The following is a 20,540-nucleotide window of genomic DNA, read 5'->3' as shown; positions in this document are numbered from 1 at the left end:
TGGGGGGTTTGGCGCAGCTGGAAGGAGTAGTGTTGGCGGTGGGGGTCTGGAGGGTGCCTCTCGAGAGTTGGGGCTGTTTGGGCGGGGGTGTAGTTTTTGCAACAGAGTACTTGTGCTCAGAATAACATAGTCTGTTTTGTGCATAAATGTTCAGAAAATTGGAAATGCGGGAGATGAATTGTGCCAGCCAGCTGCTCAGACAATGGTTGTTTTGGATGTGGGTAACAGGGGGGTAAGTGCATCCAGAAAAGGCATAAATAGATGTGGCAGATGTAAACTTACATTTATTGAAGCAGTCACGACGACAGCCGACTGCCAATTGGAAAAGAGAAACAGTTATTGCATTTTGGAAATTTCTTTTAGTGCAACAAAGAAGCCATCATTGAATTTAGAGAATGCAATTTAGCAAAGAACTAAGGTATTGATGTATTTCAAGAATACAAATGGCGCTCTACAAATAAAGCTCTAAGGTTCATTGTTTTGCATGTTGGTTGGCACAGCAGGCCAAGGTGGTGCTTGGCTAGGTTGAGATATTGTGTGGGCCAGGCTTCCTACCGATAGTCTGGCTGGAGAGACGAGGTGTGTGTGCATGTGTGTGTGCATGTGTGTGTGTGTGTGTGTGTGTGTGTGTGTGTGTGTGTGTGTGTGTGTGTGTGTGTGTGTGTGTGTGTGTGTGTGTGTGTGTGTGTGTGTGTGTGTGTGTGTGTGTGTGTGTGTGTGTGTGTGTGTGTGTGTGTGTGTGTGTGTGTGTGTGTGTGTGTGTGTGTGTGTGTGTGTGTGTGTGTGTGTGTGTGTGTGTGTGTGTGTGTGTGTGTGTGTGTGTGTGTGTGTGTGTGTGTGTGTGTGTGTGTGTGTGTGTGTGTGTGTGTGTGTGTGTGTGTGTGTGTGTGTGTGTGTGTGTGTGTGTGTGTGTGTGTGTGTGTGTGTGTGTGTGTGTGTGTGTGTGTGTGTGTGTGTGTGTGCACTCTTGTGCCCGAATCATCCATTAGAAGGCAGACTGCAACACACCCATCTGATCCAAGATATGGTTTTTGCTCTGAAGATAGGAAGCTCAAATTTGACAGCCGCGATGTGAAGGGATCACAGGATGTCACAGAGCTGTGCTTTTGTCTCAAGTAGTCGAGACCAAGTGTGTGTGTGTGTGTGTGTGTGTCTGTCTGTGTGTCTGTCTGTGTCTGTGTGTGTCAGTGTGAGTGTGTAAGAGAGAGACAGACAAATAGAGAGTGGTTTTTCAGATGTCTTCATGATGGTGTGAGATGAGACGCTGTGGGAGGCTATCGTGTGTGTGTGTGTGCGTGTGTGTGTGTGTGTGTGTGTGTGTGTGTGTGTGTGTGTGTGTGTGTGTGTGTGTGTGTGTGTGTGTGTGTGTGTGTGTGTGTGTGTGTGTGTGTGTGTGTGTGTGTGTGTGTGTGTGTGTGTGTGTGTGTGTGTGTGTGTGTGTGTGTGTGTGTGTGTGTGTGTGTGTGTGTGTGTGTGTGTGTGTGTGTGTGTGTGATGGCTAGTGCAAATGTTTGTTTTCAACTGACGAGACATTCTCCTTATCCCCTGCAGGTCCTGCGTGTAGTTCTCCTTAGAAGCCTGCAGGGGGCGAGCACAAGAGGCCTCTGCCCCTCCTCCCCTCCCTCCCTCCGGCGGCCAGAGACCCAGCCCCCCTGTTCATGGATGCCCGGCTGGGCCTGCTGCACGCTGGGGCTCTTCTGCTCCCCCTACTCCTCCACCTCCACCTCCTCCTCCAGCTCCTCCTTCCCCTGAGGACCCTGGGGGGCCACGGAACCATTGTCGCTGCCGCCTCCTCCTCCTCCTCCTCCTCCTCCTCCTCCTCCGCCGCCACCACCGCCACCGCCGCAGGCACCTACTCCAACTCCTGGGCCGTGCACATCGCCGGGGGCGCCCACGAAGCCGAGAGGATCGCCAGGAAACACGGCTTCGTCAACCATGGCAACGTGAGTGCTGTGGCAACAGTGCCGTGCTGTATTTTTTTTCATTATTATTTTTTATGGTCGTGGACAGCAGGGAGGATATCAACTTAGTAAATGGGCTGTTTGTAATGAGAGATGCCTGGTGGTGTCGTGACTGATTGCTTAATAATAGGTAAATGATGTGTGCATATGAGTGCCTGGAGTGAGACTATGAAGAGAGAGTCTCACATGAGAAATGACAAACGACTCCATTAAGCCACCATTGTTGTCGACGGAGAAGTGTTGTGGAAAAAAAGTTTGTAAAAAGTTTTGCTGGGGAAATGTGCAGGTTTTGTGTAGTGCTTAAGTTTCACGATTCAGCCTCGGCAAGGCTAAGGGAGCGATTCCCCAGAGTCCAGCTCTTAGTCTATAGCAGCACGGCCTACATCGCTCTCTGCTCAGTGACCATGATGAGAGGTTTTCCAATAGCCCTAAAGCCTTCGACTGATCGTGAGTGTGTGTGAGTGAGTGTGTGTGGTGTGTGTGTGTGTGTGTGTGTTGTCTTCCCTTTTACCAGCAGCCATTTAATACAGGGTGTTTACCCGTCCCTGGTGGCCAGTGAATGATCTCCACCAGTCTGTGTTGATTCCAGGCTTTTCTCTGTTGTAGCTGCCGGCTCAGCACAGCACTGCTGCTGCACTAAAGCACACTGACTATGGCAGCCAGCCTTGCTGCCTCGCTAGCCTGCGGCGACAACCTCCTCACTTTCCCTCCCTCTCTCTCTCTCTCTCTCTCTCTCTCTCTCTCTCTCTCTCTCTCTCTCTCTCTCTCTCTCTCTTTCTCTCTCTCTCTCTCTCTTTCATTGTTTTTACCGTCTCTCACTCTTCACTCTCTCACTTTCTCTCTCTTTGTCTTTCTCTTCACGCTCTCTCTCGCTCCCTCTTCTTCCTCCTCCCTCTCTCTCTCTCTCTCTTTGCAGAACCTAACAGCGCGGGGCAGCGACTCCGCTGTCAGTTTTTCCGAGCGAGGCGCAGCAGCAGGACGAGGCTCTCTCGCTCTCTGCATTAGGAGCCCAGCGTTAGAGGTTAGAGCCCCGCTGCCTGGCGGATCGGAGCTCACACACACGGCTCGTGCCCCTTGCCCCTGCGCTTTTTTGCCCTCGCGCCCGCACCTGCCCCCCCCACGCCGCCGCTGTGGCTGATGGGTTCAGCACCACCTCATTTACTCAACATGCGCTACGCTACGAGACCAGCCCTGGCCCTCCCCTCACGCAGGAGCGGCGCAGCCCTTGACGAGTGTTCCGTGTCTTGTTTTTGTCTCGCGGAGACATCTAGTAAGGTTATAACAGTGTTGCATTATGCATTTGGACTCGGAGACAAGCCTTGGGGGGGGGGGATTTGCTTGAGTTGTGAGTGGAAATGGAGTTGCGTTTGTAGTGCGTTGTGAAGCATTCAAAGGCAACGCCTCATTCACTCAGGATAGCGGGACAAAAACATCCACAGGCATTCAAAATAGAGCGACAAACATCCAGTGTGTTTGTCAGGTTGTGGAAAGAGGGCAAGGAGAGGACAAAAGAGGAGAGTGTGGAAGTGTGTGAGAGTGGAAAGGAGAGGAGAGGAAGAAAGAGAGAGGAGAGGAGAAGAGAGGAGGAAAACTAGCCAGTAATACTGGTGGTTCTCAGTGCTTTCAGGGACAAAATCATGTTGTCTGCAGATACAGTATGTTCCTCTTGGCCTGGCATGCCAAAGTCCCATCCCACCCCACAAGGCTAAGTCTTCTGTGACGTCGTCATGACAGCTCTGCTCCCCAACTGAACGTGGGAGAGTGACGTGTGGGTTTCACAAAGACATCTCCTCTCCCTCTCCCCCCATTAATAATAGAAACGTTCACAAATGAGTAGGACGGTGCTGCTGGCGTTTTGCTGCTGCGTTTGTACTGACACGCTTCTTTTCTGTAGCAGATGGAGATGAAAGAGGGAGGTTTTGTTTTGTTTGTTTTTGTTTATCACTCCTCCCTCCGTTTCTTTAACGTCGCGCGTCCCTACAAAGGCGAGTCTGAAAGGCAGAATTAGCGCGCGGCATTCGGAACGCTCTTGCGTGCAGGCAGCGACAGAAGTGAAACCCACGTGCCCTCATGGGATTTGTTGTTCCTCCTTTTCGTTTGTCGGCAGAAATCCATCATCAACCCACCTTCGCTCGCTCGCTCGCTCGCTTCGCCATCAAGTCCCGAGGGACCCACTCTTTCACGCGAATCTCGTATTTGTATGCCCAAGTTGGATTTTAATGACCATAAAATTGTATTCGCTTGGATCTGTCTCAGAGCTGACAGACAAGCTCTCTGGCAGGAGTTTTTTTTTTTCCAAGCCCTTGAAGACTCTTTTATACCAAGTGCCAGCAGGCCTGCACATAGATGTCAGATCTATTCTCTTCTCTGAATGGGGGAAACGGTGCACTGTATAGAAGTGGGATGTCTTCACTAGCGTTCACTGCCAACTCCGTGGACCTCCTGGAAACCGAAACGTGGACTCGGGCGCTTTCCACCGCCGCTGCACTGATCCCTGTGTAACAGGATCTCGCCACCGCGCTTTAAATAAGCCAGTGCTGTTATCCAAGTGTGAATTAATGCGGCTTATTAGCACAGATGTTGGATCCCTCATGCGCTTAGAATGAGTAATGATTCAGCCGGATCACGCCCAGTTGTCTTTCGGTAAACAGCCCTGTAGCCAAGGGAAGACTTGTGTGTGTTTATCTTATTGATTATGATCACCACATTAAAACGGCTTAGATCAAGCCTCCCAACATTCTGCCAAGCAAATATTGATGTTTCACGCTCCCTGATCGACGAGTGACATGAATGCTAAACCGTCTGTTTGTTGGTTTTTAAAAGCATCGTCTCGTCTCGTCTCGCCTCGTCTCGGCTCGGCTCTCATTGGGTGAGACCTTGTTGCGGAGCTTGTCTCGTCCCCAGCCCGGCTCTGGCCCCGACAGCTTGTTAACCTCGCCGAGACACACGGCAGACGGGAGCGTTTGGCTTCCATGCGCCAGCTCGCGCACCGAGTTCACATCACTCGTTAGCCTGCCCTGCATAATGCAGTCCTGTCAAGATAATCACGGAAATGTTTCTTTTTTTTTTTCGTTCTTTTCCTTCTGGCCGAGCACCATGCTCAGTCCCATGATGTAATCTCCTCATTTGCATAGGCACACTTGCGTGTGCCTTTTGTCTGCCGCACGGCTCCCTCTGTTGACTTTGGCCTTGGGAGGAAAACGTTTGAGCTGTAGTAATCACCTTTTGATTTCATAAATGCATATCGGCTTGTGTAATCTCGACCCTCGCTGTTGTTCGAGGCTTTGTTCAGCTTCACAGCACCAGCGTGGGTGGTTATAAGGTGTCGCCGAACAAGTGCACATCTCTGGAAACTACCTGCAAGGAAAAAGGCGGAGGTAGACTGTGGTGTAATCTGCTGAATAAATAAAGATTCTGCAGTGCTTTTTTTTGCTCCACCGTTTGTTTTGTACTGCAGCCCTCTCTTTGAACATCTGAATGGACAAGTGAATGACATAACTGTATATTCACACATACAAAAAGCGTTCTCTGTTACTTGCACACTTGCACACTAACACAGGCGCACACACACACACACACACACACACACACAATGCATCTATGGGCCGCATAATGGTTGGAGTGTATGTGTATCACGGGATGCATCCTGTTCCCATGTATAAAACATTACCTTTGATCTTTAGGTTGACTCAGAGCAACCTACAGCTCTTAAAAGGGAATATGTTCTCTACGCCCGACCATACGCATATTTTCTCTAGGCAACGGGCACAGCAGTGAGCCGGAGATGAGACGATAACCAACCACACAGTGCCCTGCTGATGGTGATCGCAGCACAGGCCACCTTTACCAAGCAGCCTCCCCCCTACAGTACATGTGTGTCGGCCTCGTAGCGTGATCGTTTTCTGTGGTTGTGAGTTTGTGTTTGTGCGTGTGTGTGTGTGTGTGTGTGTGTGTGTGTGTGTGTGTGTGTGTGTGTGTGTGTGTGTGTGTGTGTGTGCGTGTGCGTGTGCGTGTGCGTGTGCGTGTGCGTGTGCGTGTGCGTGTGCGTGTGCGTGTGTGTGTGCGCGCGTGTGTGTAGCGAGAGACGCCTATTTTACAGTAGAGTTGGTTTATGCCTCCGCGGGGTGCTGTGCCTCGTGCTCAAGAGTGCGGGGAAATGTGTGTTTGGCACGAGCCTCGGGCTGGGGGCTCTTAGCCGCGGATTCATAAGGAGGAGTCACGGGCAAACAAACAGCCTGCTGCCACGCTTCACAGTGAGGCGGCAGCAACCTGCTCCGAGCCCGGAACATTCCAAGCCCCCCCCCCCCCCCCCGCTTGGTTCTCCCCACTCCACCCCTCTCACCCCATCTCTCCTCGGGCCAGTGCCATGAGGCAGCTTGGGTGGCCAGTGCCCAGCCCATACTGTACGTGCTGCCTTCAGGAGCGAGCCAGGCAATACCTGTGCAAGCCGTGTGTGTGTGTGTGTTTGTGTGTACACGTAGTGTGTGCGCGCAGGGATAGGGTGTGTGTGAGTGTGGGCGGATTGTGCACACATTACTACTATAAATGACATACATAGCTACAGCATGCTCCATTAAATATAGCATTAATAGAGTCCATAGACTGTATAAAAGAGCGGCCACCTGACAATTGGTCAGCTTGGGTTCACTTTCTGAACCCGATGTTGCCGGTCCATGCCTCTTTTGGTAAAAGTGTCTGCTAAATATCAGTCCCCTTTCCCTGAGCAACACGTGTCTTTTTTTGGATGCAGGGCTGTTTTATTTTCTTTCTCTTTTAAGAAACGTCACACATGTCTCTTAGGCTGCACAAGAAAGCAGGACACATCAATAGAGAATGAGGCCCTTCTCCATTTTTGATGACTGTTTGGCACACATTGTATGTCTTATCCCATGCCAAATTCTTATATTGCGAGAGAGAGCCCAGGCATTGTGAGTATTAGGCCTTTTATAATTCTGTTACCAGCACTTCAGACATATCTGTGATTATCACCAAATGACCAGTGACCAGCTCATTGCATGTATCTGTTGTATTTATCTATGCAGCAGGACTTTTGGGGTCAAAAAAAGTCATATCAGTCTAATGGGCCTCAACGAGTTGTGCAGCAGTGGTTACAGTAATTAAGTCTGGTAGGATATGCACAGTGGTACCAGAAGCATCCTGCACCATAGCGGAGTTCTGATAGAGTGTGTGATATGAGGAGCTGTAAGGAGCGGAAGTCCTGGCCAATCACAGGCTACAGGAAGCCCCTCAGGGCTCTTCTCCAAGCATAGGCGTAACACACACACACACACACACAGACACACACACACACACCGCGCACGCACGCACTCACAGTCTCTCTCTTCCACTCAGTGTGTGTTTGACTGCTCTGTGTGTGTGTGTGTGTGTGTGTGTGTGTGTGTGTGTGTGTGTGTAATGTGGTGTGTGTGTGTGTGTTTGACTGCTCTGTGTGTGTGTGTGTGGTGTGTGTGTGTAATGTGGTGTGTGTGTCTGTGTGTGTGTGTGTGTGTGTGTGTGTGTGTAAGTGGACAAGAGAAGGTGAAATGCCACGTCTCAGCCCTGCCATCCCTCTCCCTTTCGGCAGGGTGTGTGACGGCAGCTGAGCACGAAAGTGGCAGGCTGAATCATCTGTACAGCGCTGTGGTTGTTAATGTCACAGCCCATCACACACACACACACACACAAAGTCACCCAATCACACACAGCTACACACTCCGTCGGACTCGTTCACACTCTCGTAGACCTACTCCATACCCTAAAACAAACGCGCGTTGTTAACCACAAGCACAATCATTTCTTCGCAAACATCTGATAAGAACGGGAAGTGCTGGAGTTGAAATTCTCTTCCCCTGTCGCTCCGTGCCTTTCCATCTCCGTCTCCTCTTACACACACACACACACACACACACACACACACACACATGCACGACACACACGGAATGTCACACATATCCGTTTGCTTCATTAGCCGTACCTGGGCTCTGTCTCTCTGTCTCCCGCTGTCCGTCGGAGAAGAGTTTGGCAAGAGGACCTGTTTCATTATGCAATATGGCAGGCCTCGCTTTGGCAAGATCTGTATCGCATTTCTACATGCGCCAGCCGAGAGAGGTGCTTTTGAACTCTCCTCGCAGCTTCTCTCGCTCTCTCTCTTTCTCTCTCTCTTTCTCTCTGTCTCTCTCTCTTTCTACCTTTACCGTTACCATTCCACGTACCTTCCCTAAAACCACACACACACACAGACACACACACACACACAGACACACACACACACACACACACACACACACACACACACTGCTGCTCCTGCTTACCTATCTTAGCATTCTGTTCCCCTTTTCTCACCTCTATTTCGATTCCCCGCACAATACTCAAGCAAATAGGCTCAAGGCTCCCTCGGTAACACACACTTTCTCTCTCTCTCTACAAACACACACACACACACACACACACACACATATACACACACACACACACACTCACACACCTGCTCACACAAACAGACACAACCAACACCACTGTCACAACGGCACTCTACGCACACGCACTCACACACACACAGACAGGCAGGCGTGTGTGTATAACGTTCACACACACACACACGCACACACAACCCGACTCACACAAATAAGCCCAAGCGACAGCACTGCCACCACGCCACTCTAGCCTGGGAGCACATTCTATTTACACTCGTTTAAATGCATCGCTTTGGCCAGGGCTTCTGTTGCTGTTCGCCGTCTAAATAATGGCCTGAAAGCGTGCCAGCTCTACGGGCATAATTATTCCCCAGCCGGTCGAAAAACGTTTCTTTTCTTTCTCCCCCCCTCCTCTCTCGTTTTCTCCTCCTCCCCTCCTCTCCTCTCCTCTCCCTTCTTCCCCTCCGTCTCTCCTCCTCTCCTCCTCTGAGGCACAGGAACTTTGACAGGTCGAGCTGCATCGCAATGGGCAAGGCCAGACGGCCCAGACCTGCTGTGTAAAACTCTCCCGAGAGCCGTCGGGAATATCGAGCAGACGGATCTCGAGTCCCGCTGGGATGACGGGGGGGAGAATGTGGTCGGGGGGGTTGGGGTGGGGAGCGGGCTGGTGTGGGGGGGTTGGTTGATCTGCGGAGGGCGGATAGCCGTACAGGGTTGGATGGAGATGGCCGGGCCAGCGGAGGAGGCGTGTGAGGAGAGAGATTCTCTGCTTCTGTGCCTCTGTGCTTCTCCGGTTGAGAGAGAGAGTGGTGAAACATGAGCAACATACGAGATGAGACAGACCTGCACTGCACAGATCCCCCAGGTCACAGATTGTGATTTAGCCGCCTCCCGGCTTCTCTGTTGCACACACACACACACACACACACACACACACAGAGAGAGACATACACGTGCACACACATGCACACTCGTAACCCACACACATACGCACCATTTTCTAAATCTAAATCTTTCCACTCGAGCAGAATGGCTTTATCCAGAAGCAACCTCCTCCGCCTTGGCACATCACACACACACACACACAGAACACACATAACACACACATTCCATCAGACACTCAGAGAAAGATACTGTATTTTCGCCTAACCCGCAGCTCTAGCCCTTTCTTTGTGGATGGAGCGCATTCTCAAACACACACACACACACACACACACACACACCCTCAGGCTTATGGGCATGCTGCCCAGGCAGAAGAACGCCTCAGCTCTCATTGCGTCTCTTCATAGCCGCCCTGAGGACCTTGCCTCGACCCCGGCGCAGCAAACAGGGTGAGGGGGTCAGAGGCGGGTCAGAGTACACCGGCAACCGCGGAGCCGCACGTCTGCAGGAGATTAAACACATTGGAGCATCAACACTCCATCTCACTGGGAAAAACGCTGACACCCCATCCGCTCTGAAAGAGAGAGAAGAGAACAAGAGGGAGAGAGAGAGAGAGAGAGAGAGAGAGAGAGACAGAGACTGATATCATTAGTCAGTTGTTACGCGGAATTGGAGAAGTCAAAGTCAGCCCACGCAGCCGTGAGCGAGCGGTAGAAGCTCGGAAGCGAGGAGAGCAAGGAAACCGAGAGCGCGAGGCTGTGTGGGTAAGCAAAAAGCAAAGGCAGAGACAGGGCAGACCGCTGGTGTGTCAGCGGTCAGTGATGGGCAGCCAGCCCAGCAGACGGAGAATATGAAAGGGCCCGGCGCCCGGCCCGAGAGTTCAGTGGCGGAAGGAGAGGAGGCAGCAGAGAGGTGAGGGGGAGTTCATCTGCCATGCTAGCTCAGCTTGGGCCCCTCTGAGAGCAGCTATGGAGGAGCAAGGGAGCGTAAGGATCATGAGGAGAGAGACAGAGAGAGAGAGAGAGAGAGAGAAAGGGAGAACGAGAGAGAGGGAGAAAGAGGAGGTTGGTATAGTTCAGAGAGTGAAATCTTTAGAGTGGTAAGGAGACCAAGAGTGGTAAGTCATATATGTGATTTGTGTATGGAGATGGGTCCAAGGCTAAAGGAGGTGAAAGGGTGTTGGATCCAATGGGGCTTTAGAGATGGAACTGTGAGTGCAGCTCAGAAGTAAGTGTGAGTTGGAAATGTGTTCAGAAAGGTGGGAGGGGGCATATAAGGTAAGATGAGAACATGAAATTGATCAAAGTGGTCAATATTAACCACACACTGTTTGTTATTGAATACTGAATGGCATTGACGTCATGTAGGCCAGAACATCAGAAGACTGACTCTCAGACTGACTTTCTCACTGCAAAGTTTGTAGCTCTCAAATTGTAGCAGGGAATGAATAAAAACAGCCATTTACCAGAGAATTTCCGCAGCCCTTTTGTCCGGGGCCCACTTAATAATTGCACTCCAACGGACCCAAAGTGTTTCTTTTTATACCAAACAAGCGCCCATGAAAGAGGGCCCTTTTTTCCTCCAACAGAATGACCCAGAAGAAGGATATTAACCGCATGAAAAGGAATCCATGCATAGCATTAAGGAAGAATCGCCTTCTGATCTGTCGCCACAAGACGCCTTCATCCCCCCCCCATTCTCTTCTTCTGCTTCAAACTTATTTCCAACCATTGGGCGTGGGGGGGGGGGGGGGGGGCTCATTTATTCATACGAATAGGCGCTGGCTTGCTAGCACACTGCAGTGCAGTGATTTCTGTAAAGGGCCACTTTCGGCTGATTTGGAGAAGAAAAGATTATATCTGCCGCTTTCTCAACCTTCTCCGTGTCGCACGTGCTGAATGCGATTCCGCCGCCTCGTGCTATCAGTATTCTGCTATCATCGCCGCCGCTGTCCCTCTCGAAAGCTGAGACGCAGACGGTTAAAAACAGTGCCAAGAATTGCTGAGAGGTGCAGTCAAAGCAGAACAATCTAGGGGAATTTTAAAGGAGCAGTGATGCCACTCTCCTGAGTCATAGTCGATATTTAATACGTTTTATGAATACAAAATAAATACAGAGTGACAGCTGCACCCCCCTGTGGTCTTCATATTTAAAAAAAAAAAAAAATGTATATATTGATTCGTATTATTGTACAATGTTGGTTGTGTGGTTGGCTGCAAGAATCCAAGGCGCTGCTCATTGGCCAAGCTTCATCAAAATGCTGATCTTGATGAAAGTGTGACCAGATGACATTTTGGTGCGTATCTGCGGTTTCCATCGGCACGTCACCCGTTGTCTGTATTCCAGTCAAAGCCCCAGAGAAGGACTGGAGTGTTCTCTCCGTATTGCTGCCATCTTTGGGGAGAGGCCCAGAGAGGAGGTGGTGGTGGAGGAGGTGGTGGTGGTGGTGGTGGTAGCAGCAGCAGCAGCAGTCGTGAGTGTGAGTCTTGCCCCGGCAACGGCCATGAATATTCAGCGGCTCAGCCCTGAGAGAGAGAGGCAGTGAAGGCGAGGGAGAGATGCACACAGAGAGTGAAAGAGAAAGACACACATACACACACACACACACACACACCACGCGCACACGCACACACACACACACACCATGCACACGCACACACACCATGCACGCACGCACACACGCACGCACACACACACACTCTCACACACACACACACACACACACACACACACACACACACACTCTCACACACACACACACACACACACACACCATGCACACACACACACACGCACACACCATGCACACACACACACACCCCCACCGCACGCACACACACACACACACACACACACACACACACACACACACACACACACACACACAGAATAAGACACTGTGAGTGACAGAGAGAGAGTGAGTGAGTGAGTGTAGAAGAGAGTTCCACCAGCTCGATTCATTCTTAATGCCCGCAGAGTGAGTAGCAGAACATCCAGCAGCCGAGAGTCACGAGGACATTTGTATTCCACCTTTGCTTTATTCCACTTTATTCATGTTTGTCAGCACGCAAGAATGAAAGCATCATTTCTTGCCATGTGTGTGCCCTGCCCTCCACCAGCTTACTGGGCATTCAGCTCCTGTGTGCGGCTATTATGAGAACCTACTGTAGCTTCCCCATTCACAGGCAAATGCCCCCCCCCTTCGCCCTCCCCCCCCCCCCCCCCCCCCCCCTGGCCAGTGAAGCTACAGGTAGTGGGGCGTCAGAACGGCCTGTGTTATCTGAGAGGGGCCCTGCCCCCAGTTTGAATAATGCATCAACTCTGCCTGTGATCCCTCACTCGATTACTGTCACTCTCACTCATGGGAGGCATCCATTCTAGCTCTTCTTTCTCTCTCTCTCTCTCTCACTCCCTCTCTTTCTGCTGTCCACCACCCTCCCTCTCCCTCCCTTCGTCACCGCCTCTCCTCTTCCTTGTACTCCCTTTTTTTGCTCTCTTTCTTGCTCTCACTCTCTCACTCTCTCCCCTCTCCTCCTGTCCTTTGTTCATTTTCTCTCCACCACATGCCACACACACACACACACACACACACACACACACACACACACACACACACACACACACACACACACACACACACACACACACACACACACACACATACACACACACACACACACACACACACACACACACACACACACACACTCAGGCTCCCAGTGGAAATGTACTGGCTGGACAGCATTGACCCTACAGGACCAGCATTACATGCCCACATGGCATTCACAGGAAATTCTTGTCAAAAAAAAGAGACGGTAATTGCCACCTTCAAGACCTTATATGAGGGTGCATTTTGTGTGTGCGTGTGCGTTTTTGTGTGTGTGGTACATGTTGTCTTTACCGAGAACTGAAATCCTGCTAAGCGAAAGCTTAGTTTTGTTTGTTCCTGTTAAAAGCTGCAGGAAATCATCTTCACTGCAGCACAGGTACACGCGCACGCACACATACTGTACACACACACATGAACGCACACGCACACACACAAACACACATGCACACACACACACACACACACACACACACACACACACACACAGGCATACACATCAACACACACTCACACACATACATACACATGAACACATACACTCACACACACACACATGAACACACACCTGCATACACACACACACACACATGCATATGCACATGCATAAACACACACACACACTCACACACGATGCAATTCAGTGCAGAATCGTGCAGGCTGAGACACCCCACAGCGTTTTTTTTCTCTCTCTCATAAAACCCACATTTACTCAGAATGTACAGCTCTTGAAAATAGACCGTAAACACACACACGCAGACAGAAAAGCCTCCTTCCTCCAGTCTGCACTTTTGTGGTTCTTGTAATTAGAGACTGGCAATCAGCAGGTGGCTTTAAATAGCTGAGCCGCTCTTCTCTTCTCCTCTCCTCTCGTCTCCTCTCTTCAGCGTCAGCTGTCTTAGCCACCTCGTCTTGCCGAGAATTTGTTTACTTTAGCGAATTCTCAGAAGAGACGAAAGAGAAGAGCATCCCCCCTCCTCCTCCTCCTCCTCCTCCTCCTCGTTTCCTGTCTGTTATCGGGAGAATAGATGTGTGTGAGTGTGTGTGTGTGTGTCTCACCACTGACCAGGGCTGTGCCATATTTTGCAGCGTATTATATATCATGATAATTCTTCCACGTGACATGAATTTCAATGTTGTGATATTGATCATATGCTTGCATAATGATGTTTTTCGTCTGTAGAGTGCTAAAACATAGCCCCGCCACACTTATCAAATGGGAGTAAAAATCTACACTTGATCAATATTGTGGCAATACAATATGGTGAGATATATTGTGTGTGGTGGTATGAGATGTTGGTCATAGCGTACAGCCCTGCCACTGACTCACACAACAGCCTGATTGCTCAGCAGCACAATTTTAAAATCCGTGTCCCTGTGCCACCCATCACCACTCACACACACACACACACACACACACACACACACACACACACACACACACACATACACACACACACACACACTCACACACACCTCAGCCCCCCCCCCCCCATACAAAAAAGCTCACCGTTTTCTGTCTCCCCGGGTGGTCTCTGGCACCCTGCTGCTTGGCCATCAATGCCAGCCTAACACACACACACACACACACACACTCACTCACACACACACTCTCCCACTCTCCTAATCATACCCAATCAGTGTCCCTGGGTCTCTTTTCACTGCTGCTGCAGTTTATTTCCAGCCATTTGTCCGTGTTCTTGAACGCTGACATCAGAAGGGCACGGACGCGTGCCCTGAAAGTGCAGCTACACACACACACACACACACACACACACACACACATTCATACACCAACCCACTCACACACGCACATGTACACTCACACACTAAATCAGACGGACACACACACACATAATAAATTATAATAATAGTAATAGTAGGTTTCATTTATATAGCGCCTTTGTCAAACCCAAGGTCGCCTCACATAGTGGATTGAAAATACAGTACAAACAAAGAGAATACAAGAAATTACAACAAAGAAACAAACGAGCAAACAATCCAACAAAGAGAAGCTGAGTGTATAGAGTGCGAGTGTTGGGTGTGGAGATTGGAGAAGAAGTAATCATTCAATAAAAGAGTCTATACGAACCAATATGAACACATGCACTCACACATGCATGCACCTTCATGCATACACACACACACACACACACACACACACGCATAGACCCACAAATACACTTGCATACATATTAGTAGGGGAGATTATGTGAAAAATCGTTACGCGGCGGATAGAAGCATGAAATTTGGTAGATATGTTCCTTGGGTGATCCTAAGACATCCTAGAAGGGGTGCCCAAAAATCTCTCAAACAGGAAGTGAGATTTTGGAGAAATTCAAAATGGCCGCCAATACAATTGATAGCTGATCCAAAAACTACCTATACAACCTCCTAAAAGCTTGAAATTTGGTGTATATGTTCATTGGGTGATCCTAAGTCATCCTGGAAGATTTCACCAAAATGCTCAAACAGGAAGTGAGGTTTTTGAAAAAAACTAAAAAATACTGCGCTTCCTGCCACAAAATTGGCAACTACTTCAAAGACTGCCTAAACAACCTCTAAAAAGCTTGAAATTTGGTATACATGTTCCTTGGGTGATCCTAAGACATCCCAGAAGGGGTGCCCAAAAATATCTCAAACAGGAAGTGAGATTTTGGAGAAATTCAAAATGGCCGCTAATACAATTGAAAGCTGATTAAAAAACTACCTATACAACCCCCTAAAAGCTTGAAATTTGGTGTATATGTTCATTGGGTGATCTTAAGTCATCCTGGAAGATTTCACCAAAATTCTCAAACAGGAAGTGAGGTTTTTGAAAAAAACTAAAAAATACTGCGCTTCCTGCCACAAAATTGGCAGCTACTTCAAAGACTGCCTAAACAACCTCTAAAAAGCTTGAAATTTGGTATATATGTTCCTTGGGTGATCCTAAGACATCCCAGAAGGGGTGCCCAAAAATATCTCAAACAGGAAGTGAGATTTTGGAGAAATTCAAAATGGCCGCCAATACAATTGATAGCTGATTCAAAAACTATTGGAAAAGGCTGTACTGCCCGCCACAAAATTGGCAGCTAGTTCAAAGACCATATAAACAACCCCTAAAAAGCCTGAAAGTTGGTATATGTTCATTGGGTGATCCTAAGACATCCTAGAAGGAGTGTCCAATATGTCTCTAACAGGAAGTGAGTTTTTAAAGAAATTGAAAAAGGCAGTGCTGCTCGCCACAAAATTGTCAGCTATTTCAAATGCCACCTAATTAACCTCTAATAAACTTGAAATTTGGTGTTCCTTGGGTGATCCTAAAGGCTCTTATCATTCATCTTTTTTATATCATCCCTTCTTTCCTTCCTAGTTAAAGAATGATGGGGCAGCAACAATGGGATAGTCTATCTAGTGTTCTTTATAGATCGGTGGGAACAAGCCGGAGAACCGAGGAAGGAAGGCGGATATGATAAAAAGACGAAATAACCCCAAGACATCCTAGAAGGGGTGATCTCTAACTGGTAGTGAGTTTTTAAAGAAATTGAAAAAGGTTGCGCTAAGGACGTGCCCGCCACATAATTGGCAGCTAATTCAAAGACCATCTAAACAACCTCTAAAAAGCTTGAAATTGGGTATGTTCCTTGGTTGATCCTAAGACATCCTAGAAGGAATGCCCCAAATATCTACATGTAGGGCTATCCAGGGTAAGAAGAACTGTCTTAAAAGAAAATAAATTATGCAAAGAAATACACTATGGCTACCTACAGTGAGGAGAAAATGTATTTGATACCATGCTAAAGTTGCCTAAAAAGAGGAATATAAAATCATCATTTGACAATTGATCTTAATTTCTTAATTCAAAAACTGAGTAAAAATAAAACCGCTAAGTACCCCAATTTTCTTTGTGATCGAAGAATGTTTCGTAAATAAATAAATGTTCTTCCTAAATGCTAGGGGGAAGGAAGTATTTGACCCCCAATGTAACCATATGGGAATTTAACACATAGGGTTAACATAGGGGCAGGCACATTTTTATTTTTTAAGGCCAGCTATTTCATGGATTCAGGATATTGTGCATCCTGATAAAGTTCCCTTGGCCGTTTGAATTAAAATAGCCCCACATCATTATACACCTTTCACCATAACTAGAGATTGCCATGGTGCTTCTTCCAGTAGGCCTATTAGCCTGTTTGATGCTCATTGAGCTCAATGCAAATCAAACAGGCTAATAGGCCTACTGGAAAAAGCACCATGCCAATCTCTAGCTATGGTCAAGGGAATGTGATGATGTGGGGCTATTTTAATTCCAAAGGCCAAGGGAAATTTATCGGGATGCATAATATCCTAGATCCATGAAATAGCTGGCCTTTAAAAATAAAAATCTGCCTGCCCCTATGTGTTAAATTCCCATAGGGTTACATAGGGGGTCAAATACTTCCTTCCCCTAGCATTTAAGGAAAACATTTATCTATTTACGATACATTCTTCAATCACAAAGAAAATTGGTGTCCTTGGCGGTTTGATTTTTACTCATTTTTTGAATTAAGGCATTAAGATCAATTGTCAAATGATGATTTTATATTCCTGTTTTAGCATTGTATCAAATACATGTGCTCCTCACTGTATATATCCACTAACTATCTCAAGGATACTGTAAACACAGAGAAGCACCTCAGGCAGATCTCATAAAATCATAAAATGATGCACACATGTCCCCTGTAACTTTGTAAGATTACAGTAGTACATTAGTCATAGCCTACATACTGCATATTTTCATCTATTCACATGCTCCAGCACATTGGCATAATGCTGTGCAAGGCAACCCAGCATCCTGGCATCAGCACTCGGCAGAGAGGCTCAGCTTTGCTGTCACATTAAGAAGTTCTCTACATACTTTCGCTGCCTCTGGTAAAAGTGTCCATAAAGTGTCTAAGAATCATCTAATTTAGTCCATCCATATTTTTCAGGAGAAAGCACTGACAGCTTGCAGACCTTTGGACCAAATGTTAGCTTGGTACAGTACACTGCACTATTTGAATGCTGGATCAGTGCAGCCTGTGTGGTAGGGGTATTTTCCATTGAGAGACATTTTTGAGAAAACAAATCCTTCCTGAGATCATTGAATTTTTCAAGATTGGTTGTCTTATCGTAAAGAACACAAGTGTACCTCTCCAGCAATGCAAATATGTTTGTTTCCTGGCTAAGTAATTGAAAAAGATTTAATGTCATAGCAGTGAAGGCACCTGTTACTTCTGGAAATTATTTCCATGCAGCCCATGCTGACTTTTTGCCCTAAAGGTTGTATCACAACCTGAAAAAGAGAGAAAACCTGGGAGAGCTGAACTTGCTCTTTTCCTCAAGGTTTTGAAAACACTATTGATGTGTATTTCCTGAGAGTTTTGCCCTATACCAAAAGCAACCTAAGTACTGTACACTAATTGCCAAAAGTGTTTGGTCACCTGCCTTGACTCACATATTTCAGTCACATCCCATTCTTAATCCATAGGGTTTAATATGATGTCGGTCCACCCTTTGCAGCTATAACAGCTTCAGGGAAGACTTTCCACAGTGTGTTTATCGGATTGTTTTTAACCATTCTTTCAGAAGCACATTTGTGAGGTCACACACTGATGTTGGATGAGTAGACAGCCTCTCAGTCCATCTAATTCATCCCAAAGGTGTTCTATTGGGTTGAGGTCAGGACCCTGTGCAGGCCAGTCAAGTTCATCCACACCAATCTCTGTCATCAATGCCTTAATGGACCTTGCTTTGTGCACTGGTGCACAGGGCTTGGTCCCTTAGTTCCAGTGAAAGGAACTTTGAATGCTTCAGCATTTAACCATGAGATTTTAGAATGTTTCATGCTCCCACCTTTGTGGGAAGTTTGGGGAAGGCCCCTTTTGGGACAGTACTAACCATCAAAAGTGAGCACTACGGCAGTAAGTGGTCAGTGCACATTAGCAGTGTACTGACGGAAGTAAGTGTAATGAGACACAGCCTTACTCAATGTACATTTTACACACCTTAGCAGCTGTCTACCATTACTGTAGTACAAATCTAAATTTCATAGTTCCTATAACATTATGCCCGAAAGAATACGACAATAACCCCAAGGAAGATCCATAGGGCACAAATACGCAAAAAAAGACCCCAGGTGATCACAGGGACACAATTAGCCTAGGAATCTTTGTTTGCCCAGCTTTAACTCAACCCAGCTGGTGGGTCTACATTGGCTAATGCTAACGCTAACGCTAGCATAACATGAGTTGTGTTCCTATTTAGGGTTAGATCTTTGCTCATGTGGACAATTAAACAATAAGCTGTCTTTTGAAAATGATTAAGTGATTCTCCCAAAAGTTTTTAAGAATATTAATGTTATGCATAAATGAATAATTAACTACTCCGGTGAGGATTCACTGGGGGAGTCATGCCATTCTGACCGTTTTAAGCCTGTTTTTTCCACTTTAAAGTTGTATAATAGACATGCAAGATTGTTTACATGGGTTATCTTGCATATATTATTTGTTAAGCATCTCTATATATTAAATGTGAAATGATAAAGTAGCAGAATAAATCAAGATGCCCAAACTATGCAATGTTTTATTATCCTAAGGCCGTTTCTGGCAGCCATCTTGGATTTTCCCTTAAAAAATGACCTTAATGAACCAGAAATTTGGGGCACCCCTTCTGATATGATGAGATACATCATAAAGAGTGTCTGTACCAATTTTGGTGCTTCTATCCGACGCGTAACGATTAGGCCCTTTTTTGTTGATAATCCCCCCTACTATATGAACATATATGCACACTATGCATACCCACCCACTCACATAAACACACAACATACACATACCTATACTGCACCTTCATGCACACACACACAGACACACATGTGTACACTCACACACACACACACACACACACATACACACACACACATACTGTATATACCCCCACTCACACATATACATGTGCACATACTGTGTACAGAGGCCATAGAGAATTCTTGGCTTTGTGGTTTGTTTCAGACTTACCTACAGTATATAGTTCGTACAGAGTGCACACTGTGTGTGTGTGTGTGTGTGTGTGTGTGTGCGTGTTCGTGTGTGTGTGTGTTCTTCCTTTCTGCAGTATTGTCACAACTTCCGTTGACACTGGTTTGACCCGGTCTTTCGGAGAATTCTGAATGTGTGCACATGGTAGTGTGTACTGTAAGTGGGTGTGCCGGGGTGCAGTGTGTGTGTGTGAGTTTGAGTGCACATGCTGAAGTAGGTTGTAGTGTGTGTATTTCTCCTCCTGGCAGTGTGGTTTAGCTGATTTAACTGACGTAACTAGGAGGGGGCATTTCTGTAGACTGGGGCTGTGTGTTCGTATGCACATTGCTCATGCTTCAGCACTCTTCCTGTAAGAGGTGTGTGTGTGTGTGTGTGTGTGTGTGTGTGTGTGTGTGTGTGTGTGTGTTTGCCTCCCTCATTGCAGCTGTTCTAGCACACTATACTGTGATGTTGCTTGAGTATGTGGGGGTGACCTGCTCGTTCTTAGGACTTTCAACGAGTTTGTGCGTGCTTTAGTATTCATGATGTTTACCTTTGCATATATGTGTGTGTGTGTGTGTGTGTGTGTGTGTGTGTGTGTGTGTGTGTGTGTGTGTGTGTGTGTGTGTGTGTGTGTGTGTGTGTGTGTGTGTGTGTG

The 20,540-nt window shown here is 47.6% G+C and overlaps 1 protein-coding gene across 2 annotated transcripts in view; it reads left to right on the top strand.

Annotated features, from left to right (window-relative positions):
- The window catches only part of furinb (furin (paired basic amino acid cleaving enzyme) b), a 93,056-nt gene that overhangs the window by 7,011 nt on the left and 65,505 nt on the right, over positions 1–20,540 (top strand). For both annotated transcript variants that reach the window (XM_062547430.1, XM_062547431.1), the window contains exon 2: positions 1,552–1,943. In XM_062547430.1, the coding sequence (XP_062403414.1) occupies positions 1,659–1,943 (285 nt within the window). In that variant the 5' untranslated portion in view covers positions 1,552–1,658. The remainder of the gene's footprint in view (positions 1–1,551; positions 1,944–20,540) is intronic.

This window comes from Sardina pilchardus, chromosome 10, assembly GCF_963854185.1.
Source record: "Sardina pilchardus chromosome 10, fSarPil1.1, whole genome shotgun sequence".
Taxonomy (NCBI): Eukaryota; Metazoa; Chordata; class Actinopteri; order Clupeiformes; family Clupeidae; genus Sardina; species Sardina pilchardus.
This window is presented reverse-complemented; position numbering and strand designations above follow the sequence as displayed.